Source organism: Oryctolagus cuniculus, chromosome 8 (genome assembly GCF_051225735.1).
Source record: "Oryctolagus cuniculus isolate XC-2025 breed Fujian yellow rabbit chromosome 8, ASM5122573v1, whole genome shotgun sequence".
NCBI classification, from domain to species: domain Eukaryota; kingdom Metazoa; phylum Chordata; class Mammalia; order Lagomorpha; family Leporidae; genus Oryctolagus; species Oryctolagus cuniculus.
This window is the reverse complement of record NC_142874.1, coordinates 83,892,892-83,916,607: the sequence shown is the minus strand read 5'-3', so window position 1 is coordinate 83,916,607 and position 23,716 is coordinate 83,892,892. Positions and strand designations below refer to the sequence as shown.

General features: G+C 53.1%; 1 protein-coding gene and 1 long non-coding RNA gene across 6 annotated transcripts; one reads left to right on the top strand and one right to left on the bottom strand.

Annotated features, from left to right (window-relative positions):
- Window positions 1-121: 121 nt before the first annotated feature.
- On the bottom strand, window positions 122-19,867 carry PITX2 (paired like homeodomain 2). 5 transcript variants are annotated; one of them, XM_017347346.4, is made up of 4 exons: window positions 19,425-19,867; window positions 15,577-15,632; window positions 3,945-4,150; window positions 122-1,413 (listed from the first exon to the last, which is right to left on the bottom strand). In XM_017347346.4, exons 2-4 carry the CDS (start codon window positions 15,620-15,622, stop codon window positions 850-852), a joined length of 816 nt encoding a protein of 271 aa, XP_017202835.1. In that variant the 5' UTR covers window positions 15,623-15,632; window positions 19,425-19,867; the 3' UTR covers window positions 122-849. The 5 variants fall into 5 exon arrangements, with proteins under 5 accessions (XP_017202835.1, XP_089158714.1, XP_017202834.1 ...); XM_089302588.1 differs by having other exon boundaries at window positions 14,969-15,632; window positions 19,425-19,831; XM_017347345.4 differs by lacking the exons at window positions 15,577-15,632; window positions 19,425-19,867 and adding an exon at window positions 5,033-5,859.
- Window positions 2,183-3,331, top strand: LOC138843512 (uncharacterized). The gene is made up of 2 exons (XR_011378307.2): window positions 2,183-2,547; window positions 2,694-3,331. It is a non-coding gene; the product is annotated as an uncharacterized LOC138843512 (long non-coding RNA).
- Window positions 19,868-23,716: the final 3,849 nt, after the last annotated feature.

The window sequence follows — 23,716 nt, the reverse complement described above, 5'->3', positions numbered from 1 at the left end:
AAATAAGTGCTGCTGCCTTGTCTGTTTAACTGGGCAGGCAGTGGGAACTGGTTTGTTTAGGAGGCAGTGGCTGAGACGCCCTGTCCAGGTGACAGAGGAGAGCAGAAAGAATCCAGACCGATTTGTATGCAGTATATTTTACTCCCATGAAATAAAACACATTTTTTTCATATTTGCTGAAAAGTAAAACAATAATATTGTACGAAATGTTATACACAGGGTAGGTTGTACATAGCAGTTTCAGAAACATCATTGCATCCACCAGAGAAACTATTCTAAAACTGATATTCACACATTTTTTATAATAATAATATGTTAGAAACATACAGTGTGGCATTTAGTATATACATTCCCTTGCTCGCAAGCGAAAAATCCTAATCGCTTCGGTATAACATGCTTTATTTTAAAGCCTAACCTTTAAAAACACTGTTGTGATATTACTAACAACTGCTTTTATAAAATTAATTTGACATTTCGATATATATACATCCTTTCAGTCATTTTAATGTTAACAATGCTAAACTTAAAAAATAACAAGCTTATAGTTATGTTAAAATGTCATATCCAGTCAGATACTTGTTTGTGTGTGTGTGTGTGTGTGTGTCCTTGCAACTGTTGGAAATACTTGTAGTCAAAGATAGCAGACAGTGAGGACATTCCTTTGAAATCAAAGGAGCGCTCTCTCTCCCCCTCTCTCTCTAATTCAGTGGTTTCCTTTTCTCATTATATCTTCTCTTGCGCTCCCTTTCTTTAGTGCCCACGGCCTTCTAGCGTAATTCCCAGTCTTTCACGGGCTGAGTCGTCAGCGCGCGGCGCGCGGTCCTAGCATCCCGGCGCTGCGGGCTCGGCTCACACGGGCCGATCCACCGCGTACTGGCAGGCGCTCAGGTTGGACGCTGGGTTTTGCACGCTGGCGTAGCCGAAGCTGGAGTGCTGCTTAGCTTTCAGTCTCAGGCTGGCCAGGCTCGAGTTACACGTGTCCCTGTACACGTACGGAGGAGTCGGCGGCGCGTAAGGACAGGCGGGCGTGGGCACCGCGGAATTCAGCGACGGGCTGCTCAGGTTGTTCAAGTTGTTCAGGCTGTTGAGGCTGGAGCCCGGGACTCCCGTCACGGCCGAGGGCACCATGCTGGACGACATACTCATGGACGAGATGGAGTTGGGCGGGGAGAACATGCTCTGAGACGACAGGGGGTTGACATTCATAGAGTTGAAGAAAGGGAAACTCTTGGTGGACAGCGAGGCCGACGTGAGGCCCTTGGCGGCCCAGTTGTTGTAGGAATAGCCCGGGTACATGTCGTCATAGGGCTGCATCAGCCCGTTGAACTGCGGCCCAAAGCCATTCTTGCACAGCTCGGCCTGCTGGTTGCGCTCCCTCTTTCTCCACTTGGCCCGGCGATTCTTGAACCAAACCTGAGGGCGGTGGGGGGCAAGGGAGCAAAACAGATGCCACAGCGCCGATTAGTCAAACCTGGATCGCGCACCCCCGTGACCCTGAGGCGCTGCCCTGCTTCTCTGCGCCGCCCCCCCACCCAAGCTGCCCCGGCCAGCCCTCGCTCGCCAGCCCTGCGCCTCCGCCGGGCGCGACAGGCGGGGCCGGTTCTGGCCTGTGAGCCTGGGCTCTGAGCTGCGCCACAAACCCCAGTCGGTCGCCCGGCGGCCTGCGGGCCGCTTGATCACTCACCCAGACCCTGCTTCGTGTCCAAAAACACTTTGCAAAATAAACGAGGAACGGCCGGCTTTCCGCCCAGCTCTTCACCGGCTACCTTACAAACTCGCTTCCACTCCAAAGCCACAGACTCAGCGATGAGAACAAGGGGCTGGGAGGACCACCAGAAGACCTCTCTCTCTCTCTCTCTCTCTCTCTCTCCCCCACACAACAGCTCTTCCCTCCCCTTCTGGACCGCCACTGTCCCCCCCCCCCCCCCTCGCAGTGTGCTCCTTGGACAGGGGTCTGGCTTCGACACCCTGGCTCGTCTAGAAAAACAACCAAATAAAAAGCAAAAAGATCACCTCCTCCTTAAACTCCACGAGCTTGGAATGTAGAGCCCCGGGAGCCCCGGACTGATCGGTCCACTGCTACCTTCCTCATCCCCCTCCGCCCACCTCAGGCCAGGCCGTCGCGCCTGGCGATGTTCCGAAAGGGCCCGGACCCGTGGTTTGGCTCCGTAAGCGGCCGCCCGGGCCAGCCAAGCCCCCACCCGCGTCCGGTGGCCCCGCCACAACCCTGCTCTCAATCCACAACGGCCCGCCGGTCGCCCCAGACGGCGGCTTTTGTGTATTGGAGCGGGGCCTGGCCCGAGATCTCTCGAGCTGACACCGGTGATGTTTCACATTACACATCTCCGCCGGGCCCAGCCGCCTAATCCGCTTTTTTTTTTTCCCCCTTTTTTCCTTTCATTCTCGATTTCCTTTTTATCCCCCTTCCTCTTTGCACCCGACTGCTATAAAAAGCACGCCTCACTCCCACTTGGCTGGATGAGCAGCCGCGCTGGAAGGAGGCAGCTGGAGGGAGCCAGAGCCCAGCGTGCCGACTGCAGGAAAGGGGTGAGGGGTGGGCGGCGGGGGGTGCGGAGTGGGGGGGAGGGGGGAGGGCTGCAGAAATTCTGGTGGGGTGGAAGGGCTTTTCTGAAGGATTTCAGAAAGCCCACGGATTGTATCTTTATTTTAATCACTTGCCATCTCCATCCTAGGCTGTCTAAACTTTGCCCCGGCAGAAGAGTACGTGCAAGGCCCGTGCCTCCGATGCTCGGGAAGCGAATGAAAGACTGACCTTGCGAAAAGCCACACGGCCCTGGCCCCCGCGCTGGCTCTGGGCGGTTAAACTAAAACCATCTCCATCTTCAGTCTGGCTCTTTTATCCACCAGCATAGCCTCATAACTCTGCACAAACGCCGCTCAGAGGCAGTTCTTTCTGCTTTGGAAACACATTTCCTTCTTTATTCATCATCGTTGTTGCCTATTTTTTTCTTTTCTTCTTTTTTTTCCTTTTTGCTTCTCTTGCTCTAACTGGGGGCTTCGTTTTTCCACCGAGAGAGCTTTTATTTTTAAACAGCAACACCTCTGGATGCTGCTTTGTTCTGTTTTCCACTTCCAGAATCCAAACAAATTTGGAATTTTCCACCGACGAACATAAACTAGGATGTTACTACGGGGTCATTTATTTAAGTTTTTTTTTTTTTTTTTGCCAATCCATAAAGTACAGATTTGCTACAAAGTTAAGGTAAGCGCTTTTTATAAAACTTATTATTGTTAGGAGGAGGGGGTGCACATATCAGTCTCCAAAGAGTTCAACTCTTGAGAGAAGATAAATAAACCAAACCGAAAAGTCTTTTTTTCTCCTTTTCCTTTCGACATAACCAGCAGAATAGTTGTGTACTGAAACTTTGCTTCCAGAGATCACAAAACCAGCGAATACGGTATAGGAGAGACCTAAATGTCTGGGGTGGGGGGGACCCAAAAAGCATGGAAGGAGCGCGAAATCAAGAAGCCCTGGACTTCCTGAGTTGCGCCAGGTTGGGCGCTAAAGTTTGCAGGGAGGGGTAACCCTAGGGCGTCTCTGGTGGGTTTTCCTTGTTAAAAACGCACAGGTCGGAGCCTGTTGGAGGCTCCCGGCCTGGGAGGGATTTTATTAGCGATCGTCTGGCGACTGCAAGCCGAGAACACAATGCCCTCTGCGGAGGAATGCCGGTGCGGCCCAGTTTCGGAGCTCGCGGGAGCGCGGGGCGCCGAGCTGGGGCTGCTCCGGCCGCCTGCGCCAGGCTGCCAGCTCGGCCTCAGAAGGGGGAGCCGCCACTTCGTCATCCCGGCCGCCGCGAGGCCTTCTGCCTTGGCAAGGCTGCTCCCGGGCGGCGCTGCCTTCCACAAGCACTCCTTGGTCTACACGGCCTGCACCTCCACAACGCCCTCCCGCCAGCCCTCCCAGGCTCCGTGGTGCCTCCTACCCGGACTCGGGCTTCTGTAAGGTTGGTCCACACGGCGATTTCCTCGCGCGTGGACATGTCCGGGTAGCGGTTCCTCTGGAAAGTGGCCTCCAGCTCCTGCAGCTGCTGGCTGGTAAAGTGAGTTCTCTGCCGCCGTTGCCGCTTCTTCTTGGACGGGTCCTCGGCGCCCACGTCCTCATTCTTCCCCTGCTGGCTCTTGTCTTTCTCTGAAAATGAAACACACCAAGGTTCCCATCAGCACGCCCACCTGAAACCCACCAACCCCAGCCGGCCCCAGCGCCGGCGCCTCCGGCAGAGCGGGCAGAGCGGCCCGAGCGCGCGCGCGCCAGCCCAGGCCGCGGAGCGCGGCGCCTGCGGGGCGCGCAGAAGGAAGAGTGGGTGTGTGCGCCCCGTCTCTCCCCTCCCCCAGCGCCGCACGTTTTATTTACATGTTTATCGCTCTGCGGCGGCACGTTCATTTTTACGGCCTGCGCTTTCAAGTGTATTTATATACCTCTGAGCACACACCAAATCTCCCGGGACACGCACACGCGCTACAGACCCCCCTCGTTGAAAGCTCAGATTTCGCTGTGGTTTGGGAAGGCTGGGAAAAGTAGATGTTTGGGATTCCCCCAAACTCGCCAGTTCCTTAGATTAAAAAAAGAAGAAGAAGAGGGAAAAGAAAAATGCCTCTGTGCGGACGGCATTTCCAAGTAGTTTTCCAAATACTTTTCTAACGAGCGGAGCTCCCCAGATCAGCAAGCTGAACCGAGAGCAGTGGCAGAAGCGGGGCGGCCTCTGAGCGTGCTCCGATCGCGATGCTGGGCAGTTGTGACCCAGGAAATAGAAGGGAGGCGAGGGTGGGAACTGAGAGGGAGGCAGAACTGCTGGCGCCGCTCGCGCCCACTCGCGCCAGGCCGATCGCGGGCGGACGGAACGCACGCGGGGTCGGCAGAACCCGAGCTCCCGGAAGTTCTGCGGAGGACGAGCGGAACGACCACTCCCGCCACGCCTACCCCAGGAGGGGCCCGACTTCCTCGGGGGCGAGACGGGCCGGGCGGCGCCGGGCGGCTGAGCCGGAGTGTCCGCGGGGCGGCGCGGCGCCTTACCTGCGGCCTCGGGGCTGGAGGTGTCGGAGATGGTGTGCACCTCCAGCCTGTGCTTGGAGGCGTCCAGGGAGCGGGGCTGACCAGGAGCCAGGACCGAAGCCATGGCTGTCGGAGGGGGATGGTGACAGGAGGAAGATGAGGAGGCGGCCGACAGCTTGGTCCCCGCTGCTCGGTGCTCCAAGTGCAGCGGGCCTTTCATGCAGTTCATGGACGAGGCAGCGCGCAGCCCTGCCGAGTCCTGGGCTGCCGCCCCGCCGAGCCCCCGTGGCCGCCGCTGCCCGCTCTGGGTCGCGCTTTAGGCGCGGAGTTTCCCGGCGGTGGCGGCCGCGGGCAGAGCCAGGGGACGCAACCCCCGCCGAGTCCTTGAGCCAAGCCGCCCCCGTCTCCTCCGGAAGGCTCCGGCGAAAAAGTCCGGCGGCCGAAAGTCAGCGGGCGAACGGAGACATGGGGATGTGGCCGGGAGGGCAGCGCTCTCAGCGTCCTTAGGGAGCCGGCTTCCAAGCTCCGAAGCGAAAGGCGAGTGGGTCGAGACCCCCTTCTCCCCACCCTCCCTCCCCCACGTACCCCTCCAATAAGGAAAGCTAACGCCGGTCGCGCTCTGCCCGCCCCCCGCGCGCAGCCCTGACGGCGAAGTGTCAAGAGTGACAGGGACAGGTAGCTGATATTAGATTCCCCGCGCCGGCGGCGGCGGCGGCGGCGTCGCGGGCCTCGGAGCGCACCCTCCGCAGGGCGCACACGCACACCCCCTCGGCGTCGAGCTGGAGCCCTGCCCCGCCGCAGCTCAGCTCCAGGCACCCGGGCGAGCGACGGACCACATCTGCGGCTCCACGCTTCCCTGTGGGCCTAACATCTTAAAACCAGAGGCGGGCTTCCTGGTGCCGAGACGTCACTCGGTCGCGGCCCTCCCCAGCCCTCTCCGCCTCCACCTCCTCCCAGACCCTTCGCCGGGCCCGACTGACGTGGCTTCGCACCAATCAGCAGGCCCAGAGCCGCGCCGGAGGGACTGTCCCATCTGCGCCTATCAGCAGAGAGGGGCCGGACTAATCGCTCGTGGTGCCCACCGGGTCTACACGGGCAAGGTCTCGGGAATTCTACTCCCGCCCGACCAAAGGTGATCCGACTTTTAGTTCGGACAGGGAGATGCAGAGATGAGGCTAGGATTAACGGGCTAGGAAGAAGGGAGCGGAAAGATCGAGGGCTGAAAGGTACAGGAGTCAACAAGCCACCGCCTCCACCACCACCACCACCACCACCCCCCCCTTTGTGTCTCCCTTCATCCATTTCCAATTGAGAGCTCCCTCCCTCTCCCCCATATAGAAAGGAGAGCTGCTACTTAAAACTAGAAAATTAAAAAAAAAATCAAATCACCTCTCCGATTTAAATTTTCCAAACAGTCTGTCAAGTGAATGCTGCGCTGGTCTGAAAAAGTTTTAGTTTAATTGCGAAGAAGACAGAGCCCTAAAAAGGCAGGCTAATAAATTAGAAATCGAGAAGCAAATGGACCCGTCAAAAGAAAATTACCTTGACTTTAAACGAACAACTGTTTGGTGGTTCAGTCTGGATTTATACAATAATAAAAGTCGCTTCAGATCACGTCTTCTGTAATGCTTATTAGTCCCCAGACAGAAAACACACAATAGAATGGAAACCCTAACCCAGCGTTTTCAAAATGCTGAAAGCTTATCCATTCTACTTAACGTTGATTAAGACACATATCCTAGATCTTTCAAATTCCTTGTACACTGTATTAAGCTCGTCCTAACCCGGGAGAGCCACGCTTTAAATTTGACTCTCTTGTTTACTTTATTATCAATCAGATTCAAATCCATAAAGCCTGCAGAATCAACAACCTTGAGCTAATTATATATAAAATATGCTTTAATGAATTTCCATACAATTAAGAATGTTGCCAAATAACCAATTTCAAGGATAATTTTTAACAGTCATTTTCTTTTCCTGGGGAGCTCAAGGCTGTCTTGAATCGTTAAAAGTCCAAGCAGGCAGAAGCCGTAGGGTGTGGGCTACAGGGAAAAGCTTAGTGGAGCACTCAGCTAGGAAAAGCAAAGCCTTATTCATTTACATGAAACAACAACAACAACAAATCACCTTGGGGGACGTTGGCTCACTACAGCCCGATTCTCACGGAAATTTAATTTCCAAAGAAATGAAAGAAAGCCAAAGGTATTTGAAATAATTTTTGAAAGACCTTTTGTCCTCCAGCTGAGGTCCGCGGGGAGAGCACAGGCTAATCTCTGGGTTTCGGCATTGGTGATCGCTGTATTGTGGAGTTAGTGTTATCATCCCTGACTGTGTTATTTGTTTGACATTACAGTCAATGATTTGCAACAGCAGTACGAGGTATCTGCAGAAAACTCCATCCTTGTCCTTGTTCTCAAGATTGGGAAACTTACTTAGTTTGCAAGGGTGAAGCAGATTCCAAATATGTTTACAACCTACATGTCCCCTTACCCTGCCCCTCCGCCCTGCTCCCCCAAAATCCTATCCACAATTCCTTTCCCAGTTTAGGTACACTTGAGAGCAGTCTGAGGAACCAAATGAGAATGGTTTTTCACTTGCTGCCCACCAACATCTAGTCACTTTAAGAAGAAATTAACTAATGGGAGAACTTTCTTCCTCATAAAGTTTAAATTGGTGTTTCTGGGTTTAACCTTTTATTCCACTTTACTCCATTCCCCACCCCCCACCCCCATACACACCTGCTCAGAGCAGAGCACGTCCCTATGTGACAGGTCTGCATTAGCCAAGGCTGATACATCCAGCTATATTAGGTCCTGAAATCTTATCACTAAATTATACATATTACACCAGCAGCCTATTGGTAAAGAAGGTTAAATTAATTTACATTCTGCTCATTATCTGGCGCTTAAATGACGCATTTTATCCCTGAGATTTGGCAGAGAATCTCTCTTCCAGACCCCACAGCATTTCACGGAAGACAATGCACTTAGATTTGTAGTGGTTTTTAATCTGATAAGACTCTAATTTGCTTAAGTCTTTTAAATAAGGGTTTTAAATGTTTCTAGCCGTTTTTCTTATTGAATTTCCTCTAATTCCCCCAAGATCATAAAGTATATGTGTAAAGTAAATATTTCCTCCCATTGCACTGCCAGCCGATGGATGACCTATAACTAAGTCAATACGAATTCAGCTCTTTTCTGCCCAAAGTGTTTACTAATCATATTCTAGTTTCTTCTTTTAAACCTCAGCCATAGCTGTAAGTGCCCACAATACTGTGCCCCTTAAAGCTTCATTTCAGGAGACGCCATCACATCAAGGATAAAAATTCCCATCTGTAGTGACCAGACCACTTTCCTGGTTTCTTCAAGACTGAAACCTGGAACTGCAAGGCTATTATGGAAGCTTGGGGTGTTTTTTTGAGTCTTTACTCTGGAAAGCTGAGAAACGCGGCAGAGCCATGTAGATTTCTAAGCCCATCTCTCATTTTGATTTAAATTCTGGCGGTTCTGCCTGACTGATGGAGCTTTCCCCATGGCAAATACACATGTATGATACACACCCAGCCTCCAAAGTGGGTGAAAAACCCAAGAGTAAGTGACAGCTCCTCATGATGCCAAAGTATGGGTAATGTTGGAAGTGCTGCTAATCTGCCGGCAGCCTAGAAGCCCAAACTAATAAGGAATCTTAAATTGTATGGATCCATTGAAATTTAGAGAAAAACAGAGACAAAACAGCTAGAGAATGCTGGTTAAAGTAAAAACTATATACAGCCGAATATATGGATTCCCAATCTCTTTACCTATCCCCCCAGCTCTCTAAACAGCTGACTCAAAATGAGGATTTTCTTTGCATTTTTTCCAGCCAGAGTTTCCACCTTTTCCTAATCTCATCATCACTTTACCTTCTTGCCCAGCTCCAAGTGAGGACCCTGGAGGTTGGCAGGAGAACACCCATGTGAAGCCTAGGTTAGGGAGACCAAGACACGCTTGTAAATGAAAATTCTGTTACGGTGCCAGGCAATTTGGGAGATTTAATCTACACAAGATCTGAGCACAGGTAGGGGTGGCAGAGGTGAGGAAAGAGGTTGGAAGTCAAGAAAGTGTATGCATTTTTTGAATACAGCGCTTCTATGACCTCCGGCTGGATTCTTCTGGGTTGGTTCTAAAAAGCACGGAGACTGCACCTGGGAAACTTTCACTCCAGCCGGGACTAGATGAGTGTGGTCTGTGCTCCTCGGTCTACGTGGCCAAGGAAAGGAAGCCCAGTGTTGAGGTTTTGAGTCTAGGAGACATGGTGTGTACTCTCAATTGGCTTTAATAGGTTGTTCTTTCAAAGAAAGACCCTCCAGGAAGGAAATGTGCATGACGTGGGGTCAGGTTTTAGCTCATATTTGCCACCTATGACCAGCCTTAAAGTCTTATTTAATTTCACACTCTTTAGTGTTAGTTGCAAAGTGCCTCTGGCCATCGCGGGGAGCGCTGGGTTAGGTTGCAATGTTAAACTGGCTCTGGGCTGGGACCCAACCAAGCGATCCCCACTTTTGGAAAGAATCTGTCCTCTGAGTTCATCCAGAAGATGGCTCAATTAGAGGTCTCCCTGAGCTGTCAGGCCATGGAGGGGCAGGTGTCCTCCCAGGCCCAGGCCAGCTCAAGGACGAAGACCGCCCCGACTCAGCTCCCAGTCACGTGTTGGACGTGAGCGTGAGTGAGTGAGTTTGTGTGTGTGTGTGTGTGTGTGTGTGTAAAGCTCAGAGGTCAGGTGGAGACCTTGCACCCTGCCCAGCAGTAGCCCTTCCTCCCCTCTTTCCACTGCCTGGCTTTTCTTTGCACGGCAAACCAAGCTGGAAAATGGTCCCCATAGCCACAAAACCGTCCCAGACGTCCAAAACGTTGCTGTGGCTGATTTTTTCCCATTCCCCAAATGGAATTTTTAAAAGTGCTGGTTTGTTAAAAGGGGTGGATCTTTTCAAAATCGGAAGTCTGTAGATACACTGATCTTTGCAAATGGTGCCCATGTTTCTGTCCCATAAGCTCTGCTCACTCAAACTCTGGAGGTTTGGCATCACTGGTTGGGGGAGGGATCATCCAAGGGCACTGGGAAGTATAGGAAGAGAAAGCGAGAAGGACTAGAATCGCTAAAGCAGCAAGTCCTTAATGCCTGCTCTCATTTGCGCGGGGCGGGGGGGGGGGGCCTGCAGATTTACTAGGCGCTCATCGAAGTGTTCATTTAATCTCTGAAAAGCAACTATTCATGTAACTAAGTAAGAGAGAATGGTGTAGTGCAAACATGGAAAGAGGGACACACACACCATTCACACACACACAGATAAACATAGATATCCAAGCTCAAAGGGAAGAAAGTGGCAATGGGATAACTGAAGTCACTAAAAAAAAAAGAAAACCAACAGTTGGATAAAATTACTGCTCTCTTTCTCCTTTTCTTCTCTCCAGCTCATGTACATCTCCCTTTTCTACTTCTCTTGCTCTTCTTTCTTTCTGTTTTCTCTCTCCCAGACATGCTGGTAGCTAACATTCAGCATTAGTTGTCATGGTGACCATAAATCACATAAATCCAAAAATACCCACCTATAATCTGAGATGAAGCTTTTATTTCCCTAGCGAAATAATATTTTAAAAGCTGTCAGCTGACAAAAAGAAAAAAAAAAAGGGAACCCACCTCATTGTAGTAACCCAGGTAATATATTACTTCTAAAGGTTTAAATTAAAATGTCAGCCTGTTAAAAACATGCTTGGAGAATCTTGGGCACTCTTCGTGTCAAATCCTCACAAAGAAGTTGACTCCATCGCTTGTGGTCACTCTTTCACCCACGCTCTCAGTCTTTCCGTTAATGTCCCCCTCCCAACCAGCCCAAGTCCTCATGGACTCTGTGCATTGGATGGTGAAAGAAAGGAGACTCCTCTTGGATCAGGGATCTGTGGCTGAGCCTTGGGGGGGGGGGATCTCATGTGCTCCCTATTATTCATTCATTTCCCCAAGTGAAAGATGTGAGTCTTATGGGGAAAGGTGCTGGTGAGGATCCCAGTGGAGGGGTGAGAGGAGGCATCCTAGAAGTGTTAGGGAGAACGTCAGAGCAGAAGGAGGGAGAAATGGAGACTGGAGCTGAGTGGCCAGGTGCTGTGGTTAAGTCTAGCTCTGAAATGGTTGGCCACATTCTTCCACTTCTTTCACTGCTGCGGGAGAAAACTTTCCCAGTGGGAGAGCCTGGGGGTGGGGATGCGACTGCAGTTGGGCCTTTTGTCTTCTACCTTGGGCTTGTTGTCTTTTGCCTCTCTTGGATTATTGGGTATTCGCCTAGATGAAGAGCCATTAATTACCCATTCAGTCAATATTAGGAAGACGACAAAGCTTTTTACATAGGATTAAGAAGACATCAGATTGTTCCATTAGTATATTCCTGCTCACGAATAAGCTTTCGTTATACATTTCCTTTTCCCCCGAGTCGCTCTAACCACTGCTGCATGTATTAACAGCCGGCGGCGTGAAACAGCAGCCCGCGCAGCCCTAGGAAACTTTGCGCACGCAGCGGCGTGTCGGTAGAGAGGAGCGGGACCGATAGAGACCGCCTTGGCGGGCGGGCTCCGAGGGAATGACCCCCTTTGGACCACGGGTACAATCTCGCCTGCTGGGGAGAGCGTGCGAAGCCTACAGGTAGCTTCAGCCGGTAAACTGCAGGTGTGATGGCGGCGAGGGGAGGGTGGGGTTGGAGAACAGAAAATGGACAACTTTCTTTACTCAACTCCCCTCTTTTTTTCCCTCCAGCATCCTGGCCCTTTTGCCAAACGCATGCCCTTTGCTCCTGGCCAATGTCAGAGCCCTCTGCTCTCTTAGCCATCACCTTCTTTCTGGCCACCCTCAAGGGTTCAGGGCCAGGAGAGCCGTGCCCGCGCACCACCATTTTGCATTTTGCTAGAGACGGTGCTGATGTCGCTGGTATCTGTGTTAGCTTTAAAGTAGCTTCATTATTTGCTTTGGGGGGGGGGTTACATTAGGAGTCCACGTACTATGTGCTTGGCAAACATTTGCAGATCGAATGACTGTGGGGAGGGTGGTGGCTGCGGACGCCGAGGAGGCTGGAGTTAACCCGGGTCCTCGGAAGGTGACAAGGTGCTCCCAGCGAGGGCCAGCCAGCGCACCCCTGAGATGGGAGTTGAACACTGTCACTCGGCATTTTGTTAAAGTGATTTCCAGGGAGTGGCGTTGCTGGGGGAGGCCGGGCCGAGTACCGGAGTACCAGAGACCCCTGCCAGGATGCAGGGCCGGGCCGCGGGGTCTAAGGGGCTACTGCACTGTCCGCTTTCAGCCCTGAACCCAGAGGCGCCGCCCCCAACTTTTAGAGTCACAGATAGGGGAGGGTCAAGGCCTTTTTTTTTTTTTTTTAAATTCCACAAAAATTGAGAATCCTTGCTGGACTCCTAGAGCAAGAAGAGCGCTGGGCCTCTGTTCTGGGCGCTTAATGCCTTGTTTCCTGGGTGTAGCCACTTAGCTTGCTAACTTTTCTTCTCTCTCCGCTCGCCATTCCTCTGAAAACCCTCTCTCCATCGTCGCCCCAAGCTCCCTCCCATTTAGGGGTTTGTGCCAGCCTAGGGGTGGTGGTAGGGAGGAGGGTCCGCCTAGTGAGTCGGAAGGGGAAGGGGACTTGGCTGAGTAGGGGAGCAGACACGGTCCTCTTCTACTGATTTTTGGCCTTTAAAAAGGACAAGGTCGTTTGGGGGCAAGGGGGAAGGGTAGGAGAGTGTCAATAATAGGACATCACTATTCCGTATCCATGGATAATACAACATCACTATCATTTCTCCAAACACAGCACCTCTTGTAAGCATTTTCGTTGTTACAAGCAAAGAAAAATTGGGGGGGGGGATGGGGACCCACAGCAGATAAACCGTTTTGCCTTAAAACCAGGCCACGGTCAAAGGGTTACAGGGTCCCTGAATTAACCGGTAGTCAGCAAAGGGTGTTCTGGCCAGCTCCCCTCTGAGTGCTACAGCTTTGCCCTCCCGTGCGACTAGTCTGCCAGCTCTCCCAAAGCCAGTAAGACCAAGATCTTCAGCATTTCTTCCCATCCCAGCGCCCGCCTCTTAACCCGCGGCGTTAAGCTGGCCTGGACACCCGTTTTTCTCTCTGGTTCACAAGATAGAGAAAAGGTGTTGTCAGCACAGGGGGAACGAGCCGCTCGCGCGCACGAAAATAATGCGGGCCTGGAGGTACTGCAGACAATCGCTTCTTCCGTCCGGTCTTGGCTACTCATGCAAAGCGAACGCCCAGCGTGACCGGCGGGGACAGGACTCCTCGCGGCCGCTTCCTTCCTGCCCACCTAGGCTGCCTCCATTCTACCCTGGGCTTCTCCCCATGCCCCCGCCGAGCTCTCGGGGGCGGCCTCCTGTGCTCCGACTGTCCGGTGCGGGGAGGGGGCCCCTCGCCTCTCCCCGGCTCCCAGATCGGGGAGCAGCAGCAGCCTGGGCCCGCCCCGTGCGAAGCCATACTAGGGGAGCTGCCCTCGGCCACCAGGAGCTCGGGCCGAGCCCGTCCCAAGCGTTCTCCCCGGGAGTCTTCGCTACTCTTGATTTTTAACCATATCTCAAACATTCTCCAGTCTAATAATTTATTTTTACGACCGATTATCAAACAGAAGAAGAATTTAACGCAATCTTAATGACAGAAATCACCCGACGTTATCTCTGCTTTGCCCCCAGTTAACTCCACGGGGTTAATCCCAGACAAGTGAGCGTTTAACCGGCCCAGCAGGACGACCCGCGGGCGGTGAGCCTCCACGTCGCTTTAGCCATTTTCGATCAACAAACGACGTTTTTCTCTCGGATTCACGGGGAAGCCAGAATTCGGGGCCTTTGTTTTTCTTTTTAGTAACGCAGTTTGTGTACTGGGCGGAGGATGGGGGAGCAAACCGCCGCCCTCCGATAGCCGGTACAGCTGTATCCTTGCACTTTAATCCGGAAGGAGGGGGTTAGGGGCCCGAAGGCTGTGGGGGGCGTTATCTCCTCAGCTATCAAAGGTCAACAACCTCCTAAGGCTAGGCACTTACTTAGGAGGGAACCTGGAAACCCCGAAGAGAAACGGCGCGTTGGAGTTTTTCACGTATTCCCAAAGAAAGGCTTCCCTCGCCCCACCCCACCTCCATCTCTTACGCGCGCGCGAGCGCACACACACACACACACACCCCACCCCCAACACACACACCCCACTAAAGCACAAGTGTCAATCCACCAAAGGCCCACACAGTGGGTTGGGGATGCTTTAACTTTTTATACAAGCCTGCAGGCTTTTTACAGCAATGGCCCCGATTCGTCCAAGGTGAAAACAGCCAATCAAGCAACGACGCCGGCACAACCCGAGACCTGGCGAGCAGCAGCACAACAGGCGCAGGTTCGCGTCAACAGGGGAGCACACTCCATTCCACCCTAGCGTCAGCACCACCGCCCCTCCCCCTCCTCCACCCTCTCGGCGCCCTCAACCCGCAGAGGCGCACCTTCGCCAAAACAACTCTCCAGGGCTCGCCTCCCGCCAGCACAACTACGCACCGCAAGGCTGGGTGGGGCGTAGGGCTGAGAGCCCAAGGGTCCGGGAGGACCCCGGTGGTACTGCGCGCAGTGGGCCACGGTGAGCGACAGAGGTCGCTGTTGGACCACTTTTGTACGCCGGCTGGAGGCGCAAGAGGTAGGCTGGGGCGTGCGCCGGGGACCAGACCACAGGGAGAGAGCCAGAGGGAGAGGCGCTGGGTCTCAGGAGTGCAATATAATTTGGGGGAAAGGAATTACTGTCCCCGGGACGGCTGCTTCCCGTCCCACCCAGAGGCCAGGCGTCCAAGTTCAAGCCGAAGGCGCGCGGAAGCTGGCGGCCTCGTCTGCGTGCGCTTCCCCTGAGGCCCAGAGTCTCGGGGGCGGCTGCCCAGCGCGCGGCCTGAGCTTCCCTCCCCGGCCTTACCATTGGCGCCGGGATGCTGCCGCGGGAAGAGCTTGCTGCTGGCTGCCTCTTTGCGGCTCTCGGGAGAGTCTGTGAACTCGACCTTTTGGATTTCGGAGTCTTTGGAGAAGAGGCATTCAATGGCCGCGGGCTGCACGCCTGGGCCGCGCCCGCGCCCGCCCCACGTGCGGTGGAGAAGGACGCCCGGGAGAGCGGCCGAAAGGAGCCGGGGACAAGGTTGGGGGTGGGGGTGGTGGACGAGGCAGGACGGAGAAGAAAGGGACAAAGAGCAAAGACCCAGTTAGAGGAAAGGGCTAGCGGCACTTCCATACCCTGGAACCTGTGGCAGCCCCGCGCTGGGCTGCGGAGTCTGCGCGCCTGCCGGCTGCCGGCGCCTGCAGCTGGGAGAAGGGCATCAGGGCCTTGGGCGCGCCGGACACCGCTGCCACCTGGTCCACCGCCCCCGGACGCGGAGAGGCCGCGGGCGTCCAGGTCCTGATGGCTTTCCTGCCCGGGTTGGCCCCTCGGCGATCATCCCCGGGCCTTGGCAAAGGGTCGGTGCCCCCTCGCCGCCCTTGCGTGGCGCCGTCGCCTGCCCGGTGACCCGGCCAGGAGAAGCGGGCTCTTACCTAGTTGCACACACGCGGACACCAGTTTGCGGCAGTTAGTCTCCATTCCCCGCTATCTGCAAACCAGAAGAGAGGGAGAGTTGTGAGCGGCGGCGGCCGACGGGCGCACAGGGCTCTGAGGCGCGACCTCTGGAGCGGTCCACGTCTACACTAGCTATTAGGCGCCTACTGGGTACGAGGTTGCAGGCGTGTTTCTCGGAGTGACAGCCTCTGGTTGTCCAGCAGCACCTCCGCTTGAGTCTGAGGCCCAGGACCTCTGAATATGTACCTGGAAGGGGTCTCTGACTCCAGAGTTGCAGCCTATGGGCCCGCGGGCTCGAGGCCCGGAGAACCAGCGAATTCTGGGAAGACGTGGCACCACGCGGGAGCGCGTCGGAGCACGAGGGCCACTTCAGCCCATACACAGTTCGAGGCGGACTCTTTTCTTTGGGGACATGTGTGCACAGGCCACCATCCAGCACGGGGGTCGGTCCGTCAGTTGGCGGTCGGAAAACAGTGAAAGCACGCCCCGAGACAAAGTGCCCCAATCCTGGGCGTCATTTTTCCTCGGTTTTCGGGAATTCTACAAGTAAGGGGCTCTTAGCCTAGGGTCTTCAGAGGGTACCAACTTCGGGTCTCTCACTTTTCCATATTTAGCCACACTTTCCCCTGGAGATACTCACCCGGCCATTTATTTACGCTAAAGTATGATTTAAGATCGCAGAGCAGCCGGACTAGACGGGGCGAGACTTAGGAGAGCGAGGCAAGCGTTCGCGGAGGGCTTCCTGCCTGCCCGCGAAGGAGCGAGAAGGACCTCAGGGTGGGGGTGGAGGACTGCTCTCCCAGGTCTCCCCCCCCCCCTCCCGCGCGAGTAAATCGTTTTCAAGTTTCCAACCACAACGCAGCGAACCCAGTGTTCAGCGCGCGCCCCCTTCTCCGCCACAGGCGAAGCTGGAATGGTGGGTGGCGCGGGGCTCGATCCGCTGGCTGTGGTGGGGCTATGGGGTGGGGAGAAGAGCGGCGGTTGCTTTAAAGACACAAGAAAATAAATCCTGGGCTCTGCAGACCTCTTCGGAGCTCGGCAACGGGCCCTCTCTACGCTAACCAGGGTGGGTGCGGCGGCGACCCGAGGACCCACTTCGCGCGCGCCCAGGACTGGGGGTGGGAGCAGGCGTTGCCGGGGTGGTGCAGGGGCAGAGGCGGGGCAGGGCGCTGAGGGCCTGGCTCTGCCCTGAGACGCACTGCCCCGGCTTCTCAGCTTCCGCTGCCCGGCCCCCAGCCTCGGGCCAAGGTCGCGAAGTCTAGAGGAGGGGCGCGGTGGCGTGGAGGCCCTAGGGTGGGGACTGCCAGGCGGTCCCTCCACCGCCCGCGAGGACGCGGGCAGGGACTCTGCCGATCCTTGTGGGCCCGTGGGCCCAGAAGTAGCAGTTTGGCGACTCCAGATTTAGTGATTCTGCAGTAAAATCACAGGATTAGTCCCTGATTGAGATGTCTGTTCGTGAGATATTACAAAATTCATTATCACAGCTTTCTACTAACTCGATATGAAGTAACACAGATGGGATTTTATTAGTCCAGACTTCAAATGTTTACTTATGATAATTTCAGAGGAAATTTGCATGTCATCATCATTTCGATAATCTTTTTTTTTTTTTTGGTATGTCTGAACTGGCTGCATTATTAGCCAGTAGCCAGCGCATTGCAGATGGTAACTGCAACTAGTTTTTTATTTTATTTTATTTTAATTTTTAAAGACAGAAATATACAGAAGATAAAGGGTCGCTGAGTATAAAGTCAGTCAATTATTACACATTCTCCCCTGCATGCTGTCCCTACAGGCTTCAGTACTGAAGACCAAACAAAGCCACACAAAACAAAATTTCAGAAACTCACACGGCTGTGCTCCAAGGACTGGCAAAGAAGGTCAAGGCGTGTTTCTTTGCTCATGCCAACATGCCCCTGTGATTTCGGAATTTATTTTGCAGTCTCAATGGGCCCCTAGACCTGCATTTTGTGTTTCTTATAATGACCAGGCCTACTAGACAGATTTAAGTGGGGAAGTTCAGTTTTTAAAAAGGGACCCTCAATTCCTGCCTGAGATCCTGAAACTTGCCCTGCTAAGACAAGTCCTGTGTGATGACAAATGTGGCTGCCAGGTTTTGGGGCTGACTTCGATGGCTAACCTCACAAATTGAGACGTGGGACTTTTCCTGACGAGAGGTTATTCTCACCCCAGAAGTTCTGTCCTGGCTGGAATGTATAAGCCAAGCGATCTCATTTTGGCCAACTTGAGTTTTAGATTGTGACCACACTCAAAAGCACTACACAGCTAATGGAGTACCAGGAACCGCACTGGCAAGGCAGGCAGGCAAGCCTGAAGACACAAAACAATTTGCTTACAAAATAGTTTTCTGGAGATTGCCACAAGACTGAAGTTGCAGGAAAATATATCGTTCTAATAATTCCAAACCCTTTCCCATTTCTCTCCTGCCATGTACGTTGCTGCCCCGTAGCAAAATCCTTAATGGAAAGTTTAAAAATAAACAGCATGAGAACATATGTTTTAAATAAAGTCAATTGGTGCGATTAGCCAGTAAATTAATTTGTAGTGGGTAATCGTTTAAGAAAAATAAAATACAGCTTAATGCAGTCTGTATTTTACCATGTGTAAGTGTTCTTTTAAACCAATTACTGGAGATGCTGCAGGAACATTTGAAGACAAACACGCTCAACTTAAGGAACAAAGCACCTGAATCATTCGAGTGTAGTTTTGCTGAGGTAAAGCAATGCATTCCATAAATGAAAGCAGCTATTGGATTTTTAGGGAAAGTTTGATTATTGGAACCTTTCATGCTTATTTTATGTTGCATCAGCAGAATCCCTCAGTTTGTTTTGCTTTTGTGTTTTGTTTCTTTACCATGATTGGTATTTGGATTTTTGGCTGGATTATCCCCCTGGAATGATAGGTCCTGTGTCTAAAGCATCTTTAATTCTGATTAATGGTCTAAAAGGCATGCAAGGAAATCCCTCTAGAGCAAATTAATTTTTCAGAAAAATATTTTCTCGTGTGGATTTCTGTTATTTTAATTCGTAATAGTAAAAGTTTTTCTGCATTCAGTTTACCTGAGTAGTACATAATTTTCGCACAAAAAGAGTAAAGATAGTCAAACCACCCTACTATAGTTTGCTTTCTGAATTGCCTAGGAGAGAAAGATGATTACGTTCAAGTGAACGGAGGAACGGATTTCTCAGGTTTAGAGTTGCAATTTTCTCTTAGTCGCCGGTTGAAAAACAGCCCTCTCCCCTGCATCCATTTAAAATGTATCTCCTGAAGTGCAAGACTGGAGTTGACCGGTGATCAATTTAAAGGATTTATAATCCGCAGTAATTGTGTGAGCTTGGCATCCAGGCCTGACTCCCAGGTAATTCGCTAGGGCCTAAGAGGTCGCTAACTGCCAGTTAAGATGGAATCTCTGTTTCCAGTGGGTAATAATGGGAAAGGGGCTAATCTTCCAGTAGCTGAAACTTCGTCCCCGGCCCTTTATCTGGAGCATGCTAATCCTCAGCCTGAAGATTCGTCCCTGCCGTGCTGGCACTGAGATTTCCGGGAAGGTACCTCGTTTTCAATGCCAGCGGTGGTCTGGCTTCCCACTCGACTTCAGCACCGCGTAGACTGCCAGTGTCTGCGACTGGGGCCCGAAAGGACCAGGGCTTTGCAAGGTCTGCTTGCCAACTGCGTTACTTTGGGGTGGGGGAAACTCAGCCCCGAGAGCCACAAATCACCTACGATGAAGATTCTCCGAAGTGGAACAAATTTCCAGACTCGCATTATCTCACATCCCTACGGGAGAGAGATGGCCTCCACTTACCAGCTACCGGGAGCGCGCTGCTGCCTCCGCGTCCCACCGCTTCCCAGGCGGCTTCCAGCAAGCCGAGGCTCGGGCTGCACCGCCAGCGCCCACCAGCCGGGCCCGGGAGGACGGCGGGGCTCCCGAGGGTGCCAAGTGCGTGCCAAGAGAGTCCACGAGTGCGCGGGGGGCCTCCGAAGTCTAGCCGTCACTGGCAGTTTCTTTCTGCTCCTCTCCGGCTTTCTCGCTCGGTCTCGCACTCGCTCTCCCCTCCCTCCCTCTCATCCCTCTCTCTTTCCCTCGGCTCCGACTCCGTGTGGGGAGTGACGTGACGTCAGCAGAGATTCCACCAAACTCCACTGCACAGTGGCGCGCGGGCGGGCGGCCGAGCCCGGCTGCGCGGCGTGCGATCCAGGAGCGAGCACAGCGCTAGGGCGAGCGCGGGGGGAGCGCGCAGGGGCGCCGAGAGGCGAGGCAGGGGAGGGCCGCGCACGGCCGCCGGCCCCGGAGTCGCGAGTCGGAGAGGCAGCCCCGGTGGGGCGCTTAGACAGGAGCCGACTGTGCCGCAGGAGCACGCGGGAGCACCGTGGAAAGGAGGACAGAAAGAGAGGACGGGGTGGAGGGGGAGAGAAAGGAATCCGCGCCAAACTGGGAGCCCTAAGAAATCAGAGTGGGGAGCCCCAGGCCGCCGGGAGTCGGGATCTTACTCCTGGGAGCAGATCAGGGCGGGGTGGGACGAGGGGACAGGGACAAGTGGCCCAGGAAATGGAACAAAGGACAGGGTGTGCACGGAGTTGTTTGGGGCGAGGCGAGCGGAGTGTGGGGGTGAGAGTGAGTGTGCGACCTCTCCCCAGGCCCGCATGGGGGAGGGAGGAGGTCACAGCCGGGAAGGCCCTGGGAGGGAGGGGAAGTGAGGGGCTGAAGGAGGGCGGCAGTGGGGGTGGACAGAGTCGGGGTGAGTAGAAATCTGGAAAGATGTGCAGTGCGAGGCGGAGAGGCGGGCGGGCCACGACCCAGGACGGTAGAGCCAGACCAGGCAGCGGGCGAAGGCCAGCATGCTCGGCCCAGCGCGGCCAGCACACCGCGCCCGAGGTCTAGGCGGGTGGGACCAGGCGCTCTGCGGTCGCAGGTGGGCACGGCCAAGGTCTGACCAGGCAGTGGTCACGAAGGGATTGCGCTGGACAAGGCTCGGACGCTCGTAGCGTCTAGAGTTTCCTCTGCTGTGTCTACACTCAACAAGTTCACCCTGGGTCACGGATATCTCATTTTTTAAAATGACGAGGTTAAGGTTCCTGGCGAGGATGGTATTAAATTGCAAGGGATGGAGGTGGGGGAAGGGGACGAAGCTTCCCTCCAGTCCACATTTGCTCCTCAAAGCCAAGAGTGTGTGAAGTTAGCGGGGCCATTCTCACGCGCCAAGTATGCCCTACTTCTGAACTCTGGTTTTGCGGGCTCGCGACTGGAGCAAGCCGCGTATTTTGGTAGCGAGCAGGATATTTTGGCTGTGTCCCGCATTTGGGTGGAAGAGCTATAAATACAATGTGCTTTGGAGGACCAGGTGCGAAGGTTTCTGCGAGGCAGATGGGACAGAGTTCCCTCAACGCCAAGGACGTCCAGTTAATGTGTGTTTTCGAGAGGTGTCAGAGAACAGCCCGGGTTGGGGGTGGGGTGGGGTGGGGGCCTCGGTTAGGACTAAAAACTCAGTTGGGCCCACTATTAAAGAGACCTCTTCGTGGGTCCTCAGTGGAGAATACAATTCCCCCTGGAAGTTGACTCGCTCTTCCTAAATCAGTATAGCGATGCACGCAATTTTAGGAAAATAGGGTGACTCGCCCGGAATACTTGCGAGACTTACATAGGTATGCACCATTGAAGGAGCTTGCTGTTCAAAATCAGCCTTGGGTCACCACACAGGTGCTAGGCTTTCTCTGTATTTGGGGGTTGTCTGAAACATGTTATGTGTTTTCTTGAATTACTCCGTGTTTTGAATTCATTTGAGTTAGCAGTAAAAACAGGCAAACAAACTCGCTCAATTTGTTTTGAGTGCTAAATCCCTTCACTTTGAAATAGCTAACAGTCGACAGATGGACTCATTTTATGGAAATGGTTAGTCTCTTCAGCCACGAAGAAAACCGTGGAGGGATCTACATTTTAAGCCATTCCTCACCTCCTTGGAACATCCATGAACACTCAAAACTGTCCCCCCCACCCCCCGTGGAAACCTAAAGCAGTGTGCTCACGGGGAGAGAAAGGAGGGGGAAACGTCCACGAGCTGTTTTTAATTTTTATTTCCTCTCTGTCTCTGATAATTTTTATTTCTGGTTTTTGAAATCCTCCCCAGCGGCCCCCCCCCCCCCAAAAATCGGATTTCGACGACCAGTCCTACTACTGAGCTCCAGTCATTGCAGCCCGGAAAACATAGTTCGAGAAAGACATTTTCATCTCTGCCTATCAACGATTTTTGCTGCCTCCCCACCCCCTGGGTAATGGGTTAATGTGCCCCCTCCCCCCCTTTCATTTTATAGAGATTAAGAAGTGCTCCTAGTACAACAGCCTCGTCTGCAGTTGGTGGCGAGGATGCGGGATCTCACGGAGAAGTGGGAAGAGAGAGGACCAAAGACAGGAAGACTCCGAGACGCGCCGAGAGACCTGGGGACTGGGACGGTCGCTGCGCTGGCGAGAGACGCGCGGCTGTGCGCGTGCAGCTCCCCTCCCCCCTTCCCCGCCCCCTTGCAGGATTCCGAGGTCTGCAGACCAGGGCTGAGACGGAGGGTCTCCGGGAAGCTCACGTTCCCCTTGCCCCCCTTCTGTCTGGAGTCTGGCCCGCCCGGGCCTGGTTAACCCCAGTCCCGGCTGCAGCAGACACCGCGCTGAGCTTTTGGGTCCTCGCCTCGCCCAGCGCCAGTGCAGCTGAAGTGAGCAGCTGGTGGGAAATGCAAATGGCTCCTGGAGAAATAGAAGATCCAGAATGATTCTCATTCCCTCCTCGAGTGTGTGGAAGGAGCTGGACATACGTTTCACGCTCCTAATCCTTCTTTTACATTTTTAGTCATACTCCTATTAAACAACTAATTAATGCCCAGATTCACCAGGGAAAACATTAGGCATGCAACGCAGAGACAGGGTGCTGGGGGGCTGCACACCACCGAGCTGATTTAAGACGTGGATTTCAGGCTTTTCCCTCGTCGTGGCGGTAATGGAAGAGTGGGCCGTGGCGATTGTATTTAGATTCCGATTACTACTTCCAATTAGAAGGGGGTGGAGGGAGCGTCCAAGCAAAGCAAGCAATTCCCTGCGCTGCAGATGTAAACAAGATTGTAGCATCAAAGGTACCAGCTCCTTAAGGGCCAGATCGCCTGGGCTGGGAAGGGGGGCTGGGGTGGGGTGGGGTGGGAGACACTGACTTACGTATCTGTGAATTTCAAGGATGTTACACTTTTACATAAACAACTCCAGTATGGATCCCTCACGGTAATCTCTAGTAAATCCCACTGTTCTTGAATATCTTTAATTTTTTTTTCCCCTCCTTGAACTCGCTCTCCAAAATTTTGCTTTTCCAAGAGAATACCCTTCCAGTACACCAGTACATTAGGTCAGTTCCTTCAGGCATTCCTTCTGACTTTTCCATTATTTGATTTATTTAATGTGCTGGGGTACAGAGAATTGAACATGACCAGAAAAACCAAGCATAGCAAGAGCTGTCCTGGCTAACTGGGAGCAGAGAATTGGTGATGAGGTTTTGACTTGTACTCCTCCCTAGAGTATTTTGAAGCAAGTGACAAAACTGTTAGAGCAAGAATCAAACTGAGAAGCCGGGAGAGGACAAAACAGTTGTGATCGGAGTGGGACAAAACCAAGGACAAACATAGGGCGACCTCCAGCAGCTCCCTCTCACACTGGAGTCAGGATTGGGGAAACGTACAGTTTTATTCTAGAGCCTGCTGTGACGGGCTCCGTGCTACCATTTACTTTCTTCACTTTGGATTATGATCTCAACCCTGGCAAGCAATTTGCCCAGCTCCTTATCTGACAACAAGCGAGTATGTAAATACCAATGGCTGGCGATGTTTAACTGCTGCAAACATTATTGATTTGTTGGCTGTTCTAAATTTTCTTCCCAATCCTGATCTTCTTTTCGAATTGTCTATTCAGGGGGTTTGATCTGTGTCTCCGATGCTACAATACAATAATTGTTTTTTTAAGGCATTTAAGATGAACCATTTGATTTGCATATAAATTAAAATTACTATGCGTTGCCTATTCCGGTGTTTTATAATCATCTCGAAATTAGTGCTTAACCACTTGAGCTAAAG

Coding starts and splice junctions, on each gene's coding strand:
- PITX2 (XM_017347345.4), bottom strand. CDS start 5,240: ATGAACTGCATGAAAGGCCCGCTGCACTTGGAGCACCGAGCAGCGGGG. Junction 4,151..5,032: donor CTCCAGCCCCGAGGCCGCAG/GTAAGGCGCCGC, acceptor TTTCATTTTCAG/AGAAAGACAAGAGCCAGCAG. Junction 1,414..3,944: donor TTACAGAAGCCCGAGTCCGG/GTAGGAGGCACC, acceptor CACCGCCCTCAG/GTTTGGTTCAAGAATCGCCG.